Raw genomic sequence first — 19,845 nt, forward strand, 5'->3', positions numbered from 1 at the left:
GGGAAAAAATGAAAAGAGAAGAAAAGAAATTCTATTTCAGACGAGGTAGAGATTGAGGTGGCAAAAGGATGCCCTCCGTGATTGATAAGGTGTCGAGTCACACTTAAGATGGCCGCCACTGATTGGCGCTGAGGGATTCGTAATCAACGCAAGGCATCTGAGCCGCGCGCGCCGCTCACTCCTGACACATCATATGTCAGGACGCTCACGCTGAAGACTGGCTGAGCAGAGAGAATGCTGGGAATGTGCGCTTTTGATCCTCATACTGTGACATGATTCTCTACAGGAGGGAACTTCATAAATTCCATTTGTGTCATTGCCAACCAAGTACGATTAAATAGCAAACAACAAGCAGAAAGATAAAACAAGCACTTTAATCAACATGTCTAGCAATTCGGTAATGATTCCAACTTGAAGAACTGATGCATTTCAACTTTATTTTTCAGTTTTGGAGCACATTTACCCTGCGCCTCACCACGTTTTTAGAAAAGGCTGAATAGCCAGAGAGCACAACAGCCAGAAAGAGGGCCTGTGAAAAGCCATAACAAAGTTAGTGAATCCGGGCAGTTTTGGATCGGGCAGCCTCTGAAAGCACCCTCCACTGACACCCCTCGCATTTAGCAACGCAAAAATACTGTACCCACCTGCACGCCTCTGATCACTGAAGAGAGAGTGAAAAGGCAAACGCAGAAGTGAGACGGGGGGGGGGGGAGAGAGAGAAAGAGAGAAAGCATATTCTGTCTGGGCATAGAAGCGTATCATTACCCTTTTTTTTTAAGTCGGTCTAAAAAGCAGAGGCCTTGAGGTGTCATCTGTCAGGTTGAATGGTGAGGCAGTGAGAGTGCGAGGGAAGATGGCCGCCTGTGCTTTGTGCAGTGTGGAAAGGTTAACTGAGCCATGGGGCTTTTTAAAACCATCCATAGAACAGAAGCGGAGAGGAGTGGAGAGGGCGGAGACTGGCAGAGTGGGCAGCACTCCTGTTTGGGGTGGGCAGCTGCCCCCTGACATCCCACCCACTGCCCTGCAGAGCGGAACACATCTGGACTGGCACAGGGGCATTTCCTCGCCAGGACAGGGCAGCGGAGGGGTGGCACACAGAATGGGTGCAGGAGGAGAGGCGTGACGGGGGTGGAGGGGTTATTGCTAAGGACCAACTCCGCTCTGTTTACTCATCACCGTGGAGACAGGAGATACAGGAGACCACCTGTATGTGGTCAAGAGGTGACTGGGAGATTTACACGGCAGACTAACTTCTACTCAACACTAATATGTAATTCCTCAGCAGCACTGGGTGGCTGAGAATGATCAGGTTTATATGGAGATCTCAGCGACCACCTCTCCAACAAGATTAATATTTCTAACCTTTCTTTCTTTCTTTCTTTCTTTCATTCTTTCTGTCTTTCTTTCTTTTTCTCTCTTTCTTTCTTTCTTTCTCTCTCTTTGCAACAACTCATTCATGTCATCCTTGAGGAGGGTGCTTAAGTAGCTAAGCATAGTTATCACAATATTTGGGTGGTATTTTGTTTACAGCCAAGGCCTGACAAGAGAAATAAATAAGTGCTTGCTATTGTGCAGTGTGCACTGTACAGCATTTCATTGAAATAAACAAAAATCTATATCAGGCAAGTTCATTAAAGCGCCCATCAGTGGCCTTGCTTTTCAAAGCCTGGGCCAAGGACGTGCGGGCGGTTTGTTTATCTGAATTATAAAAACAATAATCATCGCCGCGGTAACGGCACTAATGGCCTTTAATTGGAATTGATCTGGAGTTGAATGCCCATTAGCAGTGTCTGCTCCGCACGCACAGCCCTCCTCCGTCTGCCCCTGTTCCCCCGGTGAGCAGACCAGTCGCCTGGCGGCTTTGTCTGGTCTGCCCGCTCGCCAGAGTCTGGATGCTGTCTCCCTCCCTGCTTTCCTGCCTGCCAGCTTGTGTTGTGCAGCGCCACACTGCATCCTGGGTAAGATAGTACTGTAAACAGTGAGCTGTGGGGGGATGCAGCCAGGCTTGCAGAGACTAACTCCGTGAGGGATGGCGCGTGAAGTGAAAGCTGTAATTTTGACAGGTGGCAAGGTGTCGTGTCGTCAGGGTAGCGGGGGGGTTGCTATGAGGGGGAAGTGGGAAAGGGCCCCTGTGCAAAGCCTTGTATCTCTGGGCCCACTTTGATTAATGGCTCTAATTAAAAGGTGAAATCAAGCATGTGAAGACGAGGGAGCGCTTTAGGTCGCTGTTTGGGGCTTTTCTCTTCTCCGCGCCTGGATCATCCATCTAAATATGGCCACTCACTCTCTCTCCCTCTTTCTCTCTCTCTCTCTTTACCTTCTCTCTCTCCCTGGTTTCCCCCCTCCCATTTCTCTCTCTCTCTCTCTCTCGCTCTCTGCCCTCAGCTGGTGGGGAGTGTGGGTGGGGGGGTTGGCAGGGGCCAGATGCTGGTGCTGTATCTCTGAGGCAGAGGTGTAGTGGTAGAGCCCAGCTCTCTATCGCTCTAATTTTTTCTCCCTTTCTCACTCTTCATTATATCCCTTTGCTTTTCTCTCTGTTTCTCTCTAAATCTTCCTATGACTCTCTCTCTCACACACACACACACACACACACACACACATACACACACAACACAAAACATACGAGTGATGGTGATACAGGAAAGACATGAGGCAATCAAAAATCTGTCCAATAGAGGCTGTGTGTGAAATTAAACATAGTGCTGAATACAGAAAACTGGTGCCTCATGTGCAGTGTCCTGGCCAATCACGACGCTGCAGCAGAGCTGTCATAGGATGTGCTTTAGGGAGCCTGCAAATGGTGTATTTTCTTAATGGAGCCATTTGAATGTTTAATCTGCTTCAGATTGCCCCCCTCCACGCAACCCCCACCCCAGGCCATGGGATATATGGAATACACACACACACACACACACACACACAAACAAACACACACACACACACACAGTAGTTACTAACAAGGCTGGAAAGCTGGCATTACAGTGTAGCAAAACTGGTCCCTGAGGGAGAGTAGCCCTGCCCTGGTCCTGTGGTAGAATGCTTAAGCTCCAAATCCCTTGTTGGATTCCGGATTCTCCCATACAGACACATACATATGGAATACACACACACACACACACACACACACACACACACACACACACACAAACACACCAATGCCGTCTGGTTCACAAACGTACCCACATGCTCAGTCAATACAGGCAATCATATATAAACACTTACACCTTACTTACTTGAACCCATATAAACTGCACAAGTATTCACCCACATACATGCACATGGAAATGAACTTTGCAGACACACAAAGACATAATTTTACACATCAACACACACACACACGCACACACATGCACACACACACACACACACACACAGGCAGGGAGTCAGGAGGGAATGTAGCAGCTGCTGGAGTTTCCTACTGTATTCAGATGCTGTCGGTTTTATCTGTTTCCACTAACTGATTTTGCATGTTGAGGATGAATAATTCACTGCCACCAATGAACACAAGACACTTGCTCATTTAAAGGACAGAGACGACCATGAAATAATAATGACTTGGGAATCCAACAAGGAGCCTGTAATTTCTTTAATTGTGAGCAGCCGAGATGAAGGACTTTTTCTTTCCCCTCTCCTGTTTTAGCTAGACCACTGATGACAAACGATTGAGAGAGCTTGTGTATTCTTTTTAATTTTCGTCCAGAGCTTAGCCGTTGTTCAACCCCTTCGCATATCCAGTGTGATTGATGTGCTTGCATGCGTGGGCGCCTTGCTAGGCCAGTATTTATGTTGCTGCATATGTACGTGGCATTAGACAGATAGGCTGATGAATTTGTCCATTGATGGCTGCTCTGTCACAAATCATCTGAGCGTTATTGGATGCTAATGTGGACTTAGGCTTCACCCAGATCCCACAGCTTGTGGCCGAACATGGCTGCAACTTCTGCATTTTAATAGTGGCCATTTGCAAGATTATTTCAAAGCGTCCTCGCTCTACGAGGAGTAGGAGGCCTTTTTTCTTTTTCTGTTTCTGTTCTCCCTGTGAGCCTGGATGTGGCGGTGTGTGTGAACCAGTGTGAGGTATTGCCGTCGAGCTCATTGCTCTCAAAAATCAAAGTTAAATGGGTCATCTATCATCAGAATTTGTGTCTGGACGACTTGTCTGAGCATCAGGGTGATTTATGGTTCGAATTGGAGGAGTCAACCATGCATGTTTCTTAGTTTATCGTTTGATGCTGTCTTCAATTAAATGTCTATAAACAGGATGATGGCTTTACGACATTGTCCATCAATAAAGGCGATCAGTTTTTCTTTCTTTTTTCCCCCTTCTTGCATGGGGATATGTAATTTTCACCTCCCTAATGTCCTCTCAGATGACAGCGTTGGTGGTTTTCTCACCCTGTGTGTCACCAAATGAAAAGAGCTAGCTGCGAGCCACTCTCATTTGTCATTAACTAAATAGTGTAATTTGATCATTCCACGTTTCCTGCGTCTCTCTAATTTCATTATCCCGAGATGTTGATTATTCTTCGCTTGCATCAACAAGCAAAATGCCACCTTAATGATCTGCATTTTGCTTATTATATTTTCACATTATTCCCGTTTTGTTATTATTGCCATCATTTTTCTAAATAAAAGTGTTCTCAAAAATTCAATTTCCTACACACAGGGTACACCAGCCCAAGCATGTTTGCTGATTAGGGCGTACGTAAAGGTTATAAGCACAATGTCACCAGGGAATAGAATTCTTTGTCAGGGCCTTGAGGATAAATCAACTGGCGGGGGGTAGGGAAATTTAAAGGGAGAGGGAAATAGAGTGGGGGAGAAAGGGGGGAGATTGGGAAAGAGGCAAATGGGGAGAGAGAGGAAAGACTTACATTTTTCCATCAGGACATTGAATAATGACATTTTCCATGTCTCTATGCGTCTGAATTCAGCTGTGAAGCGCCATGCGAGCTGCAGCCTCTTTCCCTCTGTCCCTGTCTCACACAGCAGTTAACTGTGTTTTTCCTGCACAGGGGAGTGGACCTATCATTCGCTTTGCTTTCTCCCACCCTAATAAGGTTGCCAATATATCTGTGTGTGTGTGTGTGTGTGTGTGTGTGTGTGTGTGTGTGTGTGTGTGTGTGTGTGTGTGTGTGTGTGTGTGTGTGTGTGTATGTGTATGTGTGTATTCTCATACAGTATGTGCCTGTGTGTGTATTTTTCTCACACAACAGGAAATGATATGGCTCCATTGATAGGGCGGTAAACAAATGAAGCATTTTGTGCACAGAGCCTGGCAACCCTGTTTAATGCAAGCACTCTTATTTGATCCCCCCCACCCCCCTCCCCTCTCCTTCAGTGCTGTGGAGTAACTGGCGGCTTTATTGACAAAGGTAGACCCTAGGAGATATGGGAGATATCAAATCGAAGCGGCCAATTACCGGGATGTTCGTCATTACGGTTCGCGGGGCCTTCGCCGGTGCTGGAAAAACTCCCTTTGATTCTTTGTTTAGCGGGATTATGCATCTGTCAAAAAAAGCAGGTGCTCTCAAACGAGACGGCCTGGCAGAAAAATGTAAACGTGGAGAGAAATATGCAAACACCGCATTGTTTCTGTGTTCCCTGAAACGCCGTCTCTCCTCTCTTTGTGTGGAGCTGAAAAGCGCTGCTTGGCTGTGTGTGTAATCTAAGTGCACAAATCACCAGGGGCTAAGGTGCCGTATTGTGTATTGTGCTTTAAAGCGTGTGCACTGTGTACTACCATGGGGGGATTCGGGGCGGGGGGGGGGGGGGGGGGGGGGGGGTTTCAGCGAGACCAACAGGACTGCTGGAGCAAACGTTAGGTAGGCGAAGGGAGAAAAATTACACAAGGTTGTTCAGAAATGTAAAAAAATAAATAAGAGGAACTGATTTAATCTTTCCCCCTATGTAAGAAAAAATGGATGCTGTGGGGGTAGTGAGTGTGTGTGTGTGTGTGTGGTGGTGGGGGACAAGGGGGTGGGGTTACACAGGGACCTTGGCATTGGCTGAAGAGGGTGAAATTAATCAGTGTGCCATCTACGGCCGAGCCTCAGTTAATCACAGGCTTCAGCCCTTTATTCAGAAAATGATATATTTGCAGCAAATTACCATATCATGGCAACTTACTACACCCTCCAAACCCCCTGCCCCTACCAGACCCCCGGCCTATTTTGTCATTTGAAACAGAACCTTGATTAACAGCGTTTTAGGCAAAGAGTTGAGAGTGTGCGAGAGATGGGAGAAAACACTATGAATATTAAATGTATTGTGTCGAGACTAGATGGGATTCTTCTTTTTTCTCGTCAAAGTCCTCTAGAGTCTTGCATGTTTGTGAGGAATGCACACTCCCTGAAAAGCACATCTTGAACACATTTGGCGAGGCGCTTATACATCATCTATGATATGTGATGCAGAAGGAACTATACATTTAAAATAATAATTCTTATTCTAATACTAGTAGAAGGAAGTGAAGGAAACCATCACAGAATGCAAAAAGAATCATAGAAGCGTAGGAGTTGTTGGCTGGTTGTTCACATCTCACTATTTTTTAGTTGAGACCTAAAACTCCACATCCCAACCCCACCCAACCCACATGAGCACCACCACCTTTCCACCCCCCCCCCCCCTCCCCTCCCAAAATGACAGACTTTTCCATACGGCTTGCATGCAATCACATGAAAGATGAGCACTGGCTCCATCTGCTAAACTGATGAAAAATACAGGTTCTTTTTAGCCTTGATTTACAATCTGCATCACTGCCAAGACCCCCCCTCCCCCCCAACTCACCACCACTCCAGACTGCTCTTAACCCCCCCCCCCCACCAAAAAAAAAGAACACACACACATACTGTGTGTGTATATATATATATATATATATATATAGACATTCACACACACACACACACACACACACACACACACACACACACACACACACACTCACTCACACTCCCTCATCCATTCATCTCTCTCATTTTCACCACATTTGACCCAACCCCCCAACCACACACACACACAAACTCAGACCCCCACCAAGTGCATGGTAGGATGGAGGTGATCTGGAGGGAGGGAGGAGTGGTGTGAGGATCAAGAGGTTTGGGGAGAGGGAGCCCTTGAAACGGCGGGGGGGGGCAGAAAGGGTTGTGGGGGCGTGCAGCCTTAAATGTCCATTGTTCCGTTGGAATCTCCCTCAGCTCCTCTTTCTTTCTCCTCTCTTTCTTTTTCCCTCTTCTCTCTTCCTCTCTTGTCCTCTTCCTCTGTCTCTCTCTTTTCTTTTTCCTCTTCTCTTCTCTCCTCTCCTCTTCTGTGTCCTCAGGGGGTTGTGAAAGAACGTTCCCATGGTGTAGTTGATGCTGGAGCGGGTGTGGCCCTGATTTGGCTGTGATCTGGCGCAGATCGGCCCAAATCTTGCCACAAGTGACTGCGTGCCGGATATGCTTGGGTCTTCAGAAGGCGAGTGTAAAGTTGAGAGAGCAGTGCAGAGTTAAATGCTATCAGAATTTAGCCTAAAAAGGCCTGCTGGTAGCGTGTGTGTGTGTGTGTGTGTGTGTGTGTGTGTGTGTGTGTGTGTGTGTGTGTGTGTGTGTGTGTGTGTGTGTATGTATTTGTTTGTGTGTGTGTGTGTGTGTGTGTGTGTGTGTGTGTGTGTGTGTGTGTGTGTGTGTGTGTGTGTGTGTGTGTGTGTGTGTTTGTGTGTGTGTGTGTGTGTGTGTGTGTGTGTGTGTGTGTGTATATTTCAGATTTCTGTAATGTGTTGGTATCAGTGAGTGTGGTTGGGTGTTTTTTGGTGTCTGTGGTTTGTGTGTGTATGTGTGTGTGTGTGTGTGTCTGTGTGTAGGCCATGCCTAAGACCAGATGTGGCGGGTCTCTCCTGGGTCGTGGCAGGAAGAAGAGGTCTGTGAATCTGTGAGACCCTCCATTTCACGGCCCTCTGTTCCCATGTCTGTCTGTCTGTGTGTGTGTGTGTGTGTGTGTGCGCCAGAATCTCTGTGTTCATTTGTGTGTGTGTGCTGTGCATATGTGTCTCACTATATGTGTGTGTATGTCTATGTGTGTACTGTATGTCTGAGTCTGGGTGTCCATGTGTGTGTGTGTGTGTGTGTGTGTGTGTGTGTGTGTGTGTGTGTGTGTGTGTGTGTGTGTGTGTGTGTGTGTGTGTGTGTGTGTGTGTGAGAGAGTATGTATGTCAGAGTCTGTGTGGGTGTGCAGAGTCAGGGTGGGTGCATGTGTTTCTGTGCCTGTGTGTGTGTCTGTATGTATGAGTACAAGAGTATGTCTGTCTTTTGTGTGTGTGTGTGTCTGTGTGTGTAGTCTGAGCTATGCCTCTCTTCCTGTGGAGATGGAGAGCAGATGTAGATCCAGGAAGGCCACTGCTCTCTGACCCTCCTTCACTGTCTCTCTCCAACCCTCTCCTCCTTCACTGTCCCTCTCCTCCTTCACTGTCTCTCTCCAACCCTCTCCTCCTTCACTGTCCCTCTCCTCCTTCACTGTCCCTCTCCTCCTTCACTGTCCCTCTCCTCCTTCACTGTCTCTCTCCAACCATCTCCTCCTTCACTGTCCCTCTCCTCCTTCACTGTCCCTCTCCTCCTTCACTGTCTCTCTCCAACCCTCTCCTCCTTCACTGTCTCTCTCCATTACTGAGGCGCGGAAATGACGGACAGCTTGGCCAGCCGGCGGCCTGAGAAATGAACCTCTCCGCAAGGTTGCCTTTGTTAATTGGCTAATTAAACACATTAAACGCCCCGCTGCTGACCTTGGTGAGTGGCAGGAGGGATGTGCAGGCGAAGCGCTGTCTGCTTTGGAATGATTTATGGAAAGGGCCGTGACTCTGTCAATGTTTATAGGTCATAGAAACAGACAAAAAAATGTGAGAGTGAGAGTCCTTAGTCAGGTGGTGATTTAAAAAAAAAAAAAAAAAAATAGTTTGGTTAGATTGCAGTAGTTTTGTGTTTAGGTGCCTCACTTTGGGATGGATCACGCTCACATTCAGGCCAAGTCTGGGACCTGGATGTTAGGCCATCAGATGATTAGTCAGTTGCCCTCTGAACTCTCTTGTCTCTGTGTTTTGTGTGTGCGTGTGTGCGTGCGTGTGTGTGTGTGTGTGTGTGCGTGTGCGTGTGCGTGTGCGTGTGCGTGCGTGCGTGGCAGACGGGAGGCCAGCTAGCATGGGAGAGAGATCCGCTCCGTGAAGACCACCGGGGAAAAGCGGAGGAGAGAGAGGAGCAGATGAGTGAAGAGCTAGCCGTCTTAAAGGACAAACACGCTGCAGCCAGACAGGAGGTAGACCCTTTACTCTGTGTCTGTCTCTCACTTTCTCCTCCCTCTTCTCCTCTCTCGCTCTCGTTCTCTTTCTCCTCCCTCTTCTCCTCTCTCGCTCTCGTTCTCTTTCTTCTCTCTCTCTCCGGTTCCCCTCCTAAGGCCTGACACACTCTTGCCAAAGGGAGCACACTCTTCTCCTCCCAGTACTGGGCCCTTTGATCACTGAGGTTGTTTCACAGGCTGCTTTTTGCCAGGGTCAGATGGGTTTAGTAAAAGGTGGGGGTGGGGTGCATGGGTTCAGCAAAGTTGAGCGAGCCCACCACAAGTTGTTCTTTTCATAGGAGGGCCTTTGCATTTCTGTAATATACAGTAATATGAGATCTGACAGCATTAGACATTCAGTTTATTTGATAAATAATGAGTATGTGTCTCTTTACACACACACACACACACACACACACACATGCAAAACAGCATGTGTGCCTGCAGATAGGACACACTGGTTCAAAAGCCTAGTGAGATGCTCTCTCGAGTACATCTGCTTGAAAACACACACTGGCACTTTCATAAGCACACACCCACAGCCATCACCCCATCTACACACACACACACACACACACACACACACACACACTCCCCACAGACACGTGTACACACAGTCAAACACATGCAGAGGCACTGCCGGCTCTCCATCTGATCATCTGCATATCAGTGGGTTTGTTGGTGGCGTGCCAGGACCCGGCCTTGAAGAAGACATCAGAGATAGGGCACGATGCCACGGTGGCTCGGAGCAGCGCAGGCTGGAGTGGCATCGAGCGCCCCCCCACCACCACCACCACCTCCTCTCCACCCCCACCTGGAGTTCAGGCTGATTAGCATGGGAGCAAAGGGTGGGGGGAACAGCTGTGAAATTACAACCTGCTTAATTTAATTACCCCCGGTAATTAATTCATATCTGCAGCCAACTAAAAGGAGGAGGTGGGATGGGGTGATGGTGGTGGTGGAGGGGTTGTGTAAAGAAGTCATTAGCCTAATTAGTTAATTAATTGTCTGTAGCGGTGTCCCGCTTTAGCTGTGTCTTCATTATGGGATGTCTGGCCTTGGCAGCAGTTGGGCTTGTTTGATGAAATCTGGAGGAGCTGATAATTCGTCGCTGTCACACGCCCTAATGAGTGCCTCCCAGGCTCCATATGCTCCTATTTGTGCTCTGACAGGGGGAGAGAGAGAGAGAGGGAGAGAGAGTGAGAGGGAGGGAGAGTGAGAGAGAGAGGGAGATGGGTGAAGGGGGTACCTGTTGAGGGCAGCGACTGCACAAATGCCAGCATATGCCAGTGAGCTACCAGTGTGTGTGTGTGTGTCAGTATGTGCTCATGGATGCGTTTGTGCAGGTTGATCTGTGTAGGCTTATGTAAGTGTGTGTATGTTTATCTGTACTGTACTGCAGGGCCGTGTGTGTACATATGTGTTTGTTGGGAATGTGCCAAGTTCATATCATGACATAATGTCAGCGTTATGCCACCTCTACAGTATGTACATGAGTGTGTACATACCTGTGTGTGTGTGTATGTGTGAGCGTGTGTGTGTGTGTGCATGTCTGTGTGTGTGCCTTTGCGTGTTTGCGTGTATGTGTGCGTGTGTGTCTTTGTGTATGTGTGAGCGTGTGTGTGTGTGGATGTGCGTGTGTGTGTCTGTGTGTGTGTGTGTGTGTGTGTGTGTGCCTGTGCGTGTATGTGTGCGTGTGTGTATCTGTGTGTATGTGTGAGAGTGTGTGTGTCTGTGTGTGTGTGCGAGTGCATGTGCATGTGTGTGTTTGTGTGTGTGTGTGTGTGTGTGTGTGTCTGTATTGACTGTGCCCATCATTCTCTCTCCTGTCTGGTCATTGACATTCCCTCTCGGCAGACTGGATTAGCATGGAGGAACAGCAGCGTCAACAGACAGCTCCGAGTCTCCACAGTCAGTCAGACTTCACGAGCTGTGAGAGGGGGAGAGAGAGAGAAGAGAGAGAGAGAGAGAGAGAGAGAGAGAGAGAGAGAGAGAGAGAGAGAGAGAGAGAGAGAGAGAGAGAGAGAGAGAGAGAGAGAGAGAGATGGGAGGTGTGTGTGTAGGGGGGTTGTGTGTGTGTGTGTGTGTGTGTGTGAGAAAGAGAGAGAAAGCAAGTGTGTAATTGTGTGTGTAGGTGGACGTGCTGTATGCCTGTACAGTATGTTTGTAATCGTAGCAATATTATGTTTCTACTATTGTTCATGTACCGGCCCGTGTTTGTTTGTTTGTAGGTTTGATTACGCATGCTTGTTTGCATATTCCATGTGTTTGGGAATAGGCCAGAATAATCTGTGTGTCTGTGTTTGCTCATGCGTTTGGGCTCAAAGCCACTCTGGTTGGTTGGCAGTCATGCTGTCAGGCACTGAAGCCTCCTTTCCATACAGGCACCTTTGTGTGTGTGTGTGTGTGTGTGTGTGTGTGTGTGTGTGTGTGTGCGCGCGTGCGCCTCTTTCTTCATTTCCATACAGTCCACTGCAGATATGTGACATCCATCATTGTGTGTGTGTTTGTGTCGCCATGTATGGTCAAGGGCCCTATTTCCTCTCTCTTCTCTCTCTCTGCTGTCATTCCCTCTATCCCACTCTTCACATTTGATCTGCTCTTCATCACTTCCTCCCCTCTTCCTCCACTTTTCCTCTTTTCTATTTCATCCTTCACTTACTCCTTCCCCCTATTCTACTCCTTCTGTCCTCAGTGTGCCTCTCTACATTTCCTCCTCATCTTTCTGATTCATCTCTCTTTCATCCCTCTTTCCTCTCTTCCTCTCTGCCTCAGTATCTCTCCATCTCTCCTCCTTCTTTCTTGCATGTCTGTTGCTACTCATGTCCTGTTCTCCAGCCTTCCTGCTGTGAGACCTTCTCGCTGCTCGCCTCGTCTTCAGCCTTTCATTTCATTCAGCTCTTTTCTGCAGCACAAGGCTAGGCGTGTGTGTGTGTGTGTGTGTCTTTGTGTGTGTGTGTGTGTCTGTGTGTGTGTGTGTGTGTGTGTGTGTGTGTGTGTGTGTGTGTGTGTGTGTGTGTGTGTGTGTGTGTGTGTGTTTTTGTCTTTGTGTGTGTGTGTCTTTGTGTGTGTGTGTGTGTGGGGGGGGGGGGTATGTGTGTATGCTACCCCCACTTCCTCTCTAGCATGGCCAGTCGGCCAAGGTAAAGAGATCAGCTACGTTGGCCAGCTCAGTGAAACCCACAGCACAACTTTGCCATCTCATGCACCATGTTGGCACTAATCTCCAGTCTGGCAGCTCCCCTCTCACTCATACACACACTTATGCACACACACACACACACACACATACACACACACGGACAACCACATACACTCAAACACACACACAGACAACCACATGCACACACACACACACACACACACACACACACCGCCATCTCCTGCACCATGTTGCCACTGCTCTCCAGTCCTTGTCTGGCAGCTACCAGCTCCAGTCCATGTCTGCCAGCACACACACATACACACACACACACACACACACACACACACACACACACACACACACACACACACACACACACACACACACACTGTGGGCTGTAAACCCCCCTCCTGCTCGTCATGTCCATATCTGGCGGCAGTATTAGATCAGCGTAGCCTGGGGATAATGATGTGGGGGAGCCAGGGCCTGGTGCCCAGTGCAGGGGGAAGCATCTCTAAACCCCAGGCCTCATCCCTCTCTCTGGGGCCCCGCTGCAGAGAATAGCAGCCACACGAGTGCTCCCGCTCCATTACAACATTAGCATACAATGTCCAATTTAATCTGCAATGATTCCTGGGACATTTCAGTCCAGTCGCCACTTTCTTTTTTCATGACAACGGGGCGCTTGCTGCACCCACCCCTTTCCACACACCCTCCACCCCAGCTAAAAATGCATGGTGGGATCATTTTATGGCCCTTTTGTGGTAAGAGACACCGTTGCATAGAAATTGATTGGGATTGTATGTCCGACTCAGCACAGGGTGGGAGGCAAGCTGGCCTTCCTAATAACTAGAGCGCTGGTTCCAGTGTCACTTTAGATTACGCTCTATTTTAAAGTGATACCTTGTGTTTGTGCTGGGGGGCTTTAAAGGGCTACTCCCCCCCCCCCACCCCCACCCCCTTTCCTCTAACTCCATTGGCTGTGGTTCCGGTAAGGCATTAGGACTGTCATTTATAGACTGTGCTCGGCCCCAATAATCCCCTTTTATTCTGGCCCACACCAGAGACTAATGGATCATCAGAATGGAAGTGATCGGTTCTTTGGCCAGGGATTGAGGCCTGTTTATCGACAGCAGGCAGCAAATTGTATAGTCTCTCCAGCCCTCTCTTCTCACCCCTACTTCCACTTCTTTTGCCTGTGAGACTTAGGCGGAGATGATGTCACTGTTTTGAGTCGAGCCATTTGCGTCGCTGCCGCTGAACTCTACATTTCTCATCGTTTTGTGCCGTATTTATGTTTCTTATGTTATGCAGTAGGCTGTATAACAATGGAGCGTGTAATGGTGACCACATGAATTTCCTACTTGTGGGTAACAGAGTTGACCTTGACCTTGATTTATATCACAAGTCCCCTCAACAGGCACAAATAAGCACCTTCAACTCCAACCGCCATCGCCATCGCATGGCAACGAATCAGAGAGCAGGTTCATGAATTATGAGACCTGCGCAAATCAATTACTTTCAACTTAGACATACTGTACACACAGACTTATTCAAATATATATACATACACACACACACACACACATAGCAACACAAACTTTGTGCCTTAGGTTATGGGTCAGGTCTGTTCTAATTGACTCATCCTGGTGTAAATATACATTAAATGAGGTCACTTTGATTACACTGAAACTTAATTGTGTTTCCATTAGAGTCCATCTCTATTGACAGATCTTGTGTTTTGTCAGAGATATGACTGGCTTGACCTCGTGTTAGAATTGTTTTACTCATGGATCATCCCTGAAGATACATGCACAGCCACACACACAAACACACACACACACACAGTTACGCATGCATGCACAGACACACATGCACATACATTTTTTTTAAATACAATTTTGACCTTGGTGTCTAACAGCTCAAGGCATTATGGTGACCATTGTGGCTCTGCAGTTGCCTTCTGTGGCACACAATGGCCAAGTAAAGCAGAACGCTGTAAAACACTTTAATGGCTTAATTATGTTGAAGGCTAAAGCTCTTCATGGCCTCACTGTGGGGAATATTCTTGGTGCTGCGCCTTTGTTCCATGTCCTATACACGCTACGCTTCTTTCCTCTAATGAATTAGAGGTAAATTAATAAACGCTACATTTGAGTCCAAATTAGAGAGCGGATTGAATAGTGACTGTGGAGGTCGCCTCGAGTTCGGCACTAAGTGGAAAACATCTGCTAAAGTCAATTATAATCTAACCTTTATTGAAATGTGGATACCACCTTACTAGCTCTCTAGCACTTAAAAACTTTATGAACTTCTATAAGTGTGCTCACTTTCCTTTTTTTTCAGAAAATATTTCATATTTTAAGGGCATACTCAGCCCTCAGTCGAACATTCCTAGGAGAGAGTCTTACTTGCACATTGTCCTTCCTCTGGATTTAAAACCTGAATGGAAGAAGAGCTTTTCTCTAGCCGTCGGATTTTAGCCCACTGCTCCAGATGGCGGTGGAGGGAACGCAGATGACTGAGCATGGGGAACAAGCAAGGGAAAAGCTCCATGCTAAGGTTGATTGGCAAAATAATTAGCCTACCATGTCCCTCCAACAGATACAGTAAAATCTCGGTGTAGCGAGAATATTTTGGATTTAAGTCGTTATTTAAAATTTAGCGATCTGATATTGTATTTTGAAAGTCTCCACCAGTGAGGTCGTTGAGACTGACAATGAGATGTTCTTCATCTAAACTAGCTTTAAGGTTATGGCTGTGAATTTCAGGGATTTCTCAACATATCTTTAAAGTTTAAACATAATGACTTTGACCAGTGGTCATCAATTGTAGCTGGGCAGAGAATGGTGTAGGTTGGTTGAGACGTGAGATTTTTGACCAGTGTCAGCATGTTCTGTGAGGTGTTGATTGGTTGTTTGTTGGTAATGCAGGTAAAATAAGGGTGATGATGGCTGATGTCGGCTCAGGAAAGAAATGTGTTGATTGTACAGAGCAAGATGTTTGATTGGATGATTTTCGTCGGAGTTGGTTCTCCGGCTGTGGTTTTCTTTCATTTAAATTTAGTTTTATAACTTCTTTTTATTTAATTTGGTGGCTTTTCAGTTCAGTGGCCTATAACACAACTAGCCATCTCACAGGTTGCTGCTAAAGTCACCAGTATGAGATAGCATGCTAGCATTTGACATCATGTAGGTGCAGTTTCGGTTTTAATTAAAGAGTACAGAGTGCCCAATTACAGAGTGCCCTGTAAAGTGAATAACTATGTATTGCTTATTCAAGACATAACTCACTATAAGCAAAAGATGACAATGTTCTGAACGTAGTCTCCTACTGAGACACTCCACTCCACTCCACTCCTGCTTCTACTGCTGTAGTCTCCTGCTGAATGTCTCTCTGTGTGCCTGCTTTGTCGTGTGTGTGTGTGTGTGTGTGTGTGTGTGTGTGTGTGTGTGTGTGTTGTAGGTGGACAGGCTGGAGTGGGCGGTGCAGGAGCGGTCTGAAGCTCTAGCGCAGCTGCAGCGGCAGCACCAGGACAGCGTGGAGGAGAACGGGCGCCTGCAGGCTCGGCTGGAAGCCCAGACCCTGACCACGCAGAGCCAGCAGGACGCACTCACCGCCGAGGTCTGCACACACTCAAACTCACTGTCTCTGTGGCTCTCTGTGACACACTCGCTTTGTCTCTCTTCTCTTCTCTCTCTCTCTCTCTCTCTGTCACGCACACACACACACACACACACACACACACACACACACACACACACACACACACACACACACACACACACACACACACACACACACACACACACACACACACACACACACACTTTATTTTCTCTCTGTCACACTTCCTTACATACACATTTGCACACGTGCTCTATTTCTCTCACTGTCTTTTTTCTCACTTTTAATTAATTTTCTAAAATTAAATTTATTCTTGTATTATTAGAAATACAAATGTACATTTTAGTCCTCTCTATGAATCTTTCTCTTAATTTCTTATGGCCTCTCTCTACAGGTTTATTCTTTATTCGGTGCCTTTTTTATCTTTCCTTTTCCTCTTTCTTTTTCTTTTTTTCCCTCCTGTCTCTGTTTCTCTGTTCTTGTTCTTTCTTATCAACTTCATCCCTTTCTCTTTCTCTGTCTCCCTCTATCTCCCTCCAGCCTTCCAACCTCCCCCCCTCCATCTCTTTTCCCTCCTTACTCCTCTTCTCTTCTCCCATTCTGTCTTTAAGGAAGCATATGAAACCCCTGAGTTCATGATCCTCTCTCTCTCTCTCTCTTTCTCTTTCTCTCTCTCTCTCTCTTTCTCTCTGTCTGTCTCCCCCACACACAGATCAAGAACACGGAGAACACTCTCCACAAGCTCCAGCTGCAGCTGTCAGACAGGGGGGACATTATAGAACGTGCCTCAGAGAAGGCAGGTTCACCCCCAACCCCCCCGCCCCCCGCCAACACACACACACACACACACAAACACACACTAACACACTAACACAGCTAATAGTGTTTGGACACATGCACAATTAGCACAGTCATTGAAAGGGCAGAGATGACATCGATGTGCTCTCACTGCTGGTTTCCTTCACACAGATGCGCATACTGAATGTATTTATGTTACAGCAAGCCCTAAAGATTTAAAGACTGATAAACTGGATCATTTATTTTACTTTCCCCTCTTTCTTTTATGCTTTGTAGTGCTTATGTAATACCTAGATCCTGTAGAACTGATGACTATGTGATGAAAGAGTTACTTAAAGTAACTTTCTTATCAATTTAGCAAACCCTACAATGCCTACATCCGGTCTTGGCATAAGTGCAAAGATAGGAACTCATCAGTGAACAGCTTTTTGGTCCCAGGTGCTAACACGTTGCCCTTATTCCCCTGTTCACCTGTCAGATCCTGGGCCTGGAGCAGGACCTGGAGGAGGCCCAGGGCCACTACTCAGCAGCCCTGCAGGAGCTGCACAGCCAGGGGGACCTGGTGGGGGCGCTAGAGAGAGAGCTTGAGCGGACGGCTGCGGCCCAGAAGGAGGCCACGCGCCAGGTACTGTAGACCGCATGCCGTCTTGCTTTGAGTGCACACACTGGATGGCTAGAGGAACGTGAAGAGATTTTTTTTTAAAAATATTTCAATTTATTTTTTTAATAATGGATTCAAATCAAGAATTTCATGTTTAAGCTGTGCACTGTGCCCTCCACTCTCCTGCCTTCGATTCAGCAGGCGGTGGGCTCTGCCACCCTGGGAAAACGCGACGGGGCCACTTTGTTTCGGAGAGGAGAGGGGCCCTAATTGCCCTGTATTAGATTAGGAGGCAGTGTTAAGGCCAGACAAACCATAGGGTGGCTGGGGGAGATGCAGAGTTCAGAAGTTCAGGGTGCCGTGTGATGTGGTTCAGTGTGTGTGTTGTTTTGGATGTGTGTGTCTTTGTGTCTGAGTATTTATGTTTGTTATGTCTGTGTGTGTGTGCGTGTGTCTGTGTAGCAGAGCACCCTCTTATCAGTGTCTGGACATAATGACTGCCTCCCACAGGTCCTGTGGTAGACTTGCCAGCTGTTGTGGTGTACTGCAATTTATCTGTGTGTGTGTGTGTGTGTGTGTGTGTGTGTGTGTGTGTGTGTGTGTGTGTGTGTGTGCATGAGTGTGTGTGTGTGTGTGCATGAGTGTGCATCTGCATGCATGTGTGTTTTACTAATTCGGTTGGATCAGAAACTCAACTCGACATGTGTCTGTGTGTTTGTATCTGTATGTGTGTCTCCAGTTGGTCAGAGGGTCAGAGTTTGCCTCTTTTATCACCAGACAGGGCAAAGAGTGTGTGTGTGTGTGTTTGTGTGTGTTTAATGGGCGTTTAACCCTCACCAGAGTGTCCCTCTGCTCCCACCCTACTCACTACCACAGCCTGCAACCAATCAGCACTCACCATCAGAGCCTTTAACCAATCAGAATTCAAATGCCAGACCCGGCCCTCACTGAGGATGTTGTTGTTGTGTGATATATTGCACATGCTGATTGGCAGCATGGTTTGTGTGGTGGCATGTTTTCTGAGAGATGAGTAAGATCATGTGCTCACCAAACGTGATAATCTTGTAGCTGTGGTGGTACTTTAAATCACAGCTCAGTCACTCATTCACTCCTATATGTCATCAACCACATGAGACATGCCGCAGTTTGTTGTCAGTGTTTTCATAACTAATGCTATCTCAATACAGTATGATAAGTTATAAAAAGAAATAATTTAATAATCCTTATTAGACATATTTTTTTGCACCCAGGTGTAACAGCTGGCATGCCTGTTTGACATTCACTTTCCTTAGTTATTAAGAGTGGACAAATCCGCTGTGTACCTCAAAATGGGCGTGTGGTATCCAGGGTGATTGACATCACTTCAGAAGGCATCATTAAGCTTGAGGAGACTTATCTTATCTTATGTTTTAGCCTTATCCTTTGGTCCTAACTGAGTGTTTGCGTGTGTCTGAGTGTGTGTGTGTGTGTGTGTGTGTGTGTGTGTCTGTGTGTGTGTGTGTGTGTGTGTGTGTGTGTGTGTGTGTGTGTATGTGTATGCTCTGTGAGAGTGCGTGTGTATGCTGTGAGGGTGTGAGCTCTGATGTCTCTCAGCTTGAAGCAGACCTGTCCTGTGTTATGAGGCCTCTGACAAATCCTCCACCATGTTTGAGCAAAGCGAGTGTTTTCCTCCCTCGATAAGCAAGTCTTAATGGCCAGGAGAGCCACGCCACGCCGCGCTGTCTGTGCTGCTGCTGTAATCTGGCATTCAGCACAGACGCTAGTTGTCATCGCCAGAGCCTCACCCTCAGTGTTTCTACATGAAAAAAGGCTGACGACTATAATTCATAGGAGATGTGTTGGCAGACATGTTTGGATGTATGCGCTATCAGAGGAGTTTGCTTCGTTTGCGTTCGCTTGCTTTATTGATCTGTTTCAGTCCATCTGTTTTTTTTTTCTCTCTCTGCTCAACTCCTGATAATTCCCATAGTGGACACATGTTTTCCCTGCTTTTTGAAACATTGATGAGTTCTACCTGTATGTAAGCCAGCAGGTTTTGCTTGTGGTGACGTGGCTCATATCTCCAATTTTGAGCACGTATTCTTTTTCATATCTTCTGTTTTTCATTTTTGTCTTTTTGTCTTTTTCTTTCTGATTATCCTCTTGTCTTTCATTTGATTTTAATCAGACTTGCATCAGGTCTCTGACACCTTTGTTTATGTAGTGTGTATCAACACTGATTTAGTGAAACTGTCAGACGCCTTCTCCTTGTTGTGTTCATTATTTTTGACATGTGAGCGTTGTTCTCATCAGCGGCGAACAACATCAATTACACAAACATCATTTGACACGCTGCCATCAATTAGCCACCAGAACTGAACACCTTTGAAAT

At 47.0% G+C, this 19,845-nt stretch overlaps 1 protein-coding gene across 1 annotated transcript in view; it reads left to right on the forward strand.

Moving 5' to 3' along the window:
* The window catches only part of LOC143131519 (uncharacterized), a 125,678-nt gene that overhangs the window by 32,228 nt on the left and 73,605 nt on the right, over nucleotides 1-19,845 (forward strand). Inside the window, exons 9-11 of the mRNA XM_076291165.1 lie at nucleotides 15,914-16,072; nucleotides 16,788-16,871; nucleotides 17,352-17,498. Coding sequence (XP_076147280.1) covers nucleotides 15,914-16,072; nucleotides 16,788-16,871; nucleotides 17,352-17,498 — 390 coding nt within the window. The remainder of the gene's footprint in view (nucleotides 1-15,913; nucleotides 16,073-16,787; nucleotides 16,872-17,351; nucleotides 17,499-19,845) is intronic.

The sequence above is a fragment of the Alosa pseudoharengus genome, unplaced genomic scaffold, assembly GCF_046254945.1.
Source record: "Alosa pseudoharengus isolate Yale_2024_CS ecotype anadromous, Long Island Sound unplaced genomic scaffold, YU_APseudo_1.1 YU_APseudo_1.1_scf_18, whole genome shotgun sequence".
Classification (NCBI taxonomy): domain Eukaryota; kingdom Metazoa; phylum Chordata; class Actinopteri; order Clupeiformes; family Clupeidae; genus Alosa; species Alosa pseudoharengus.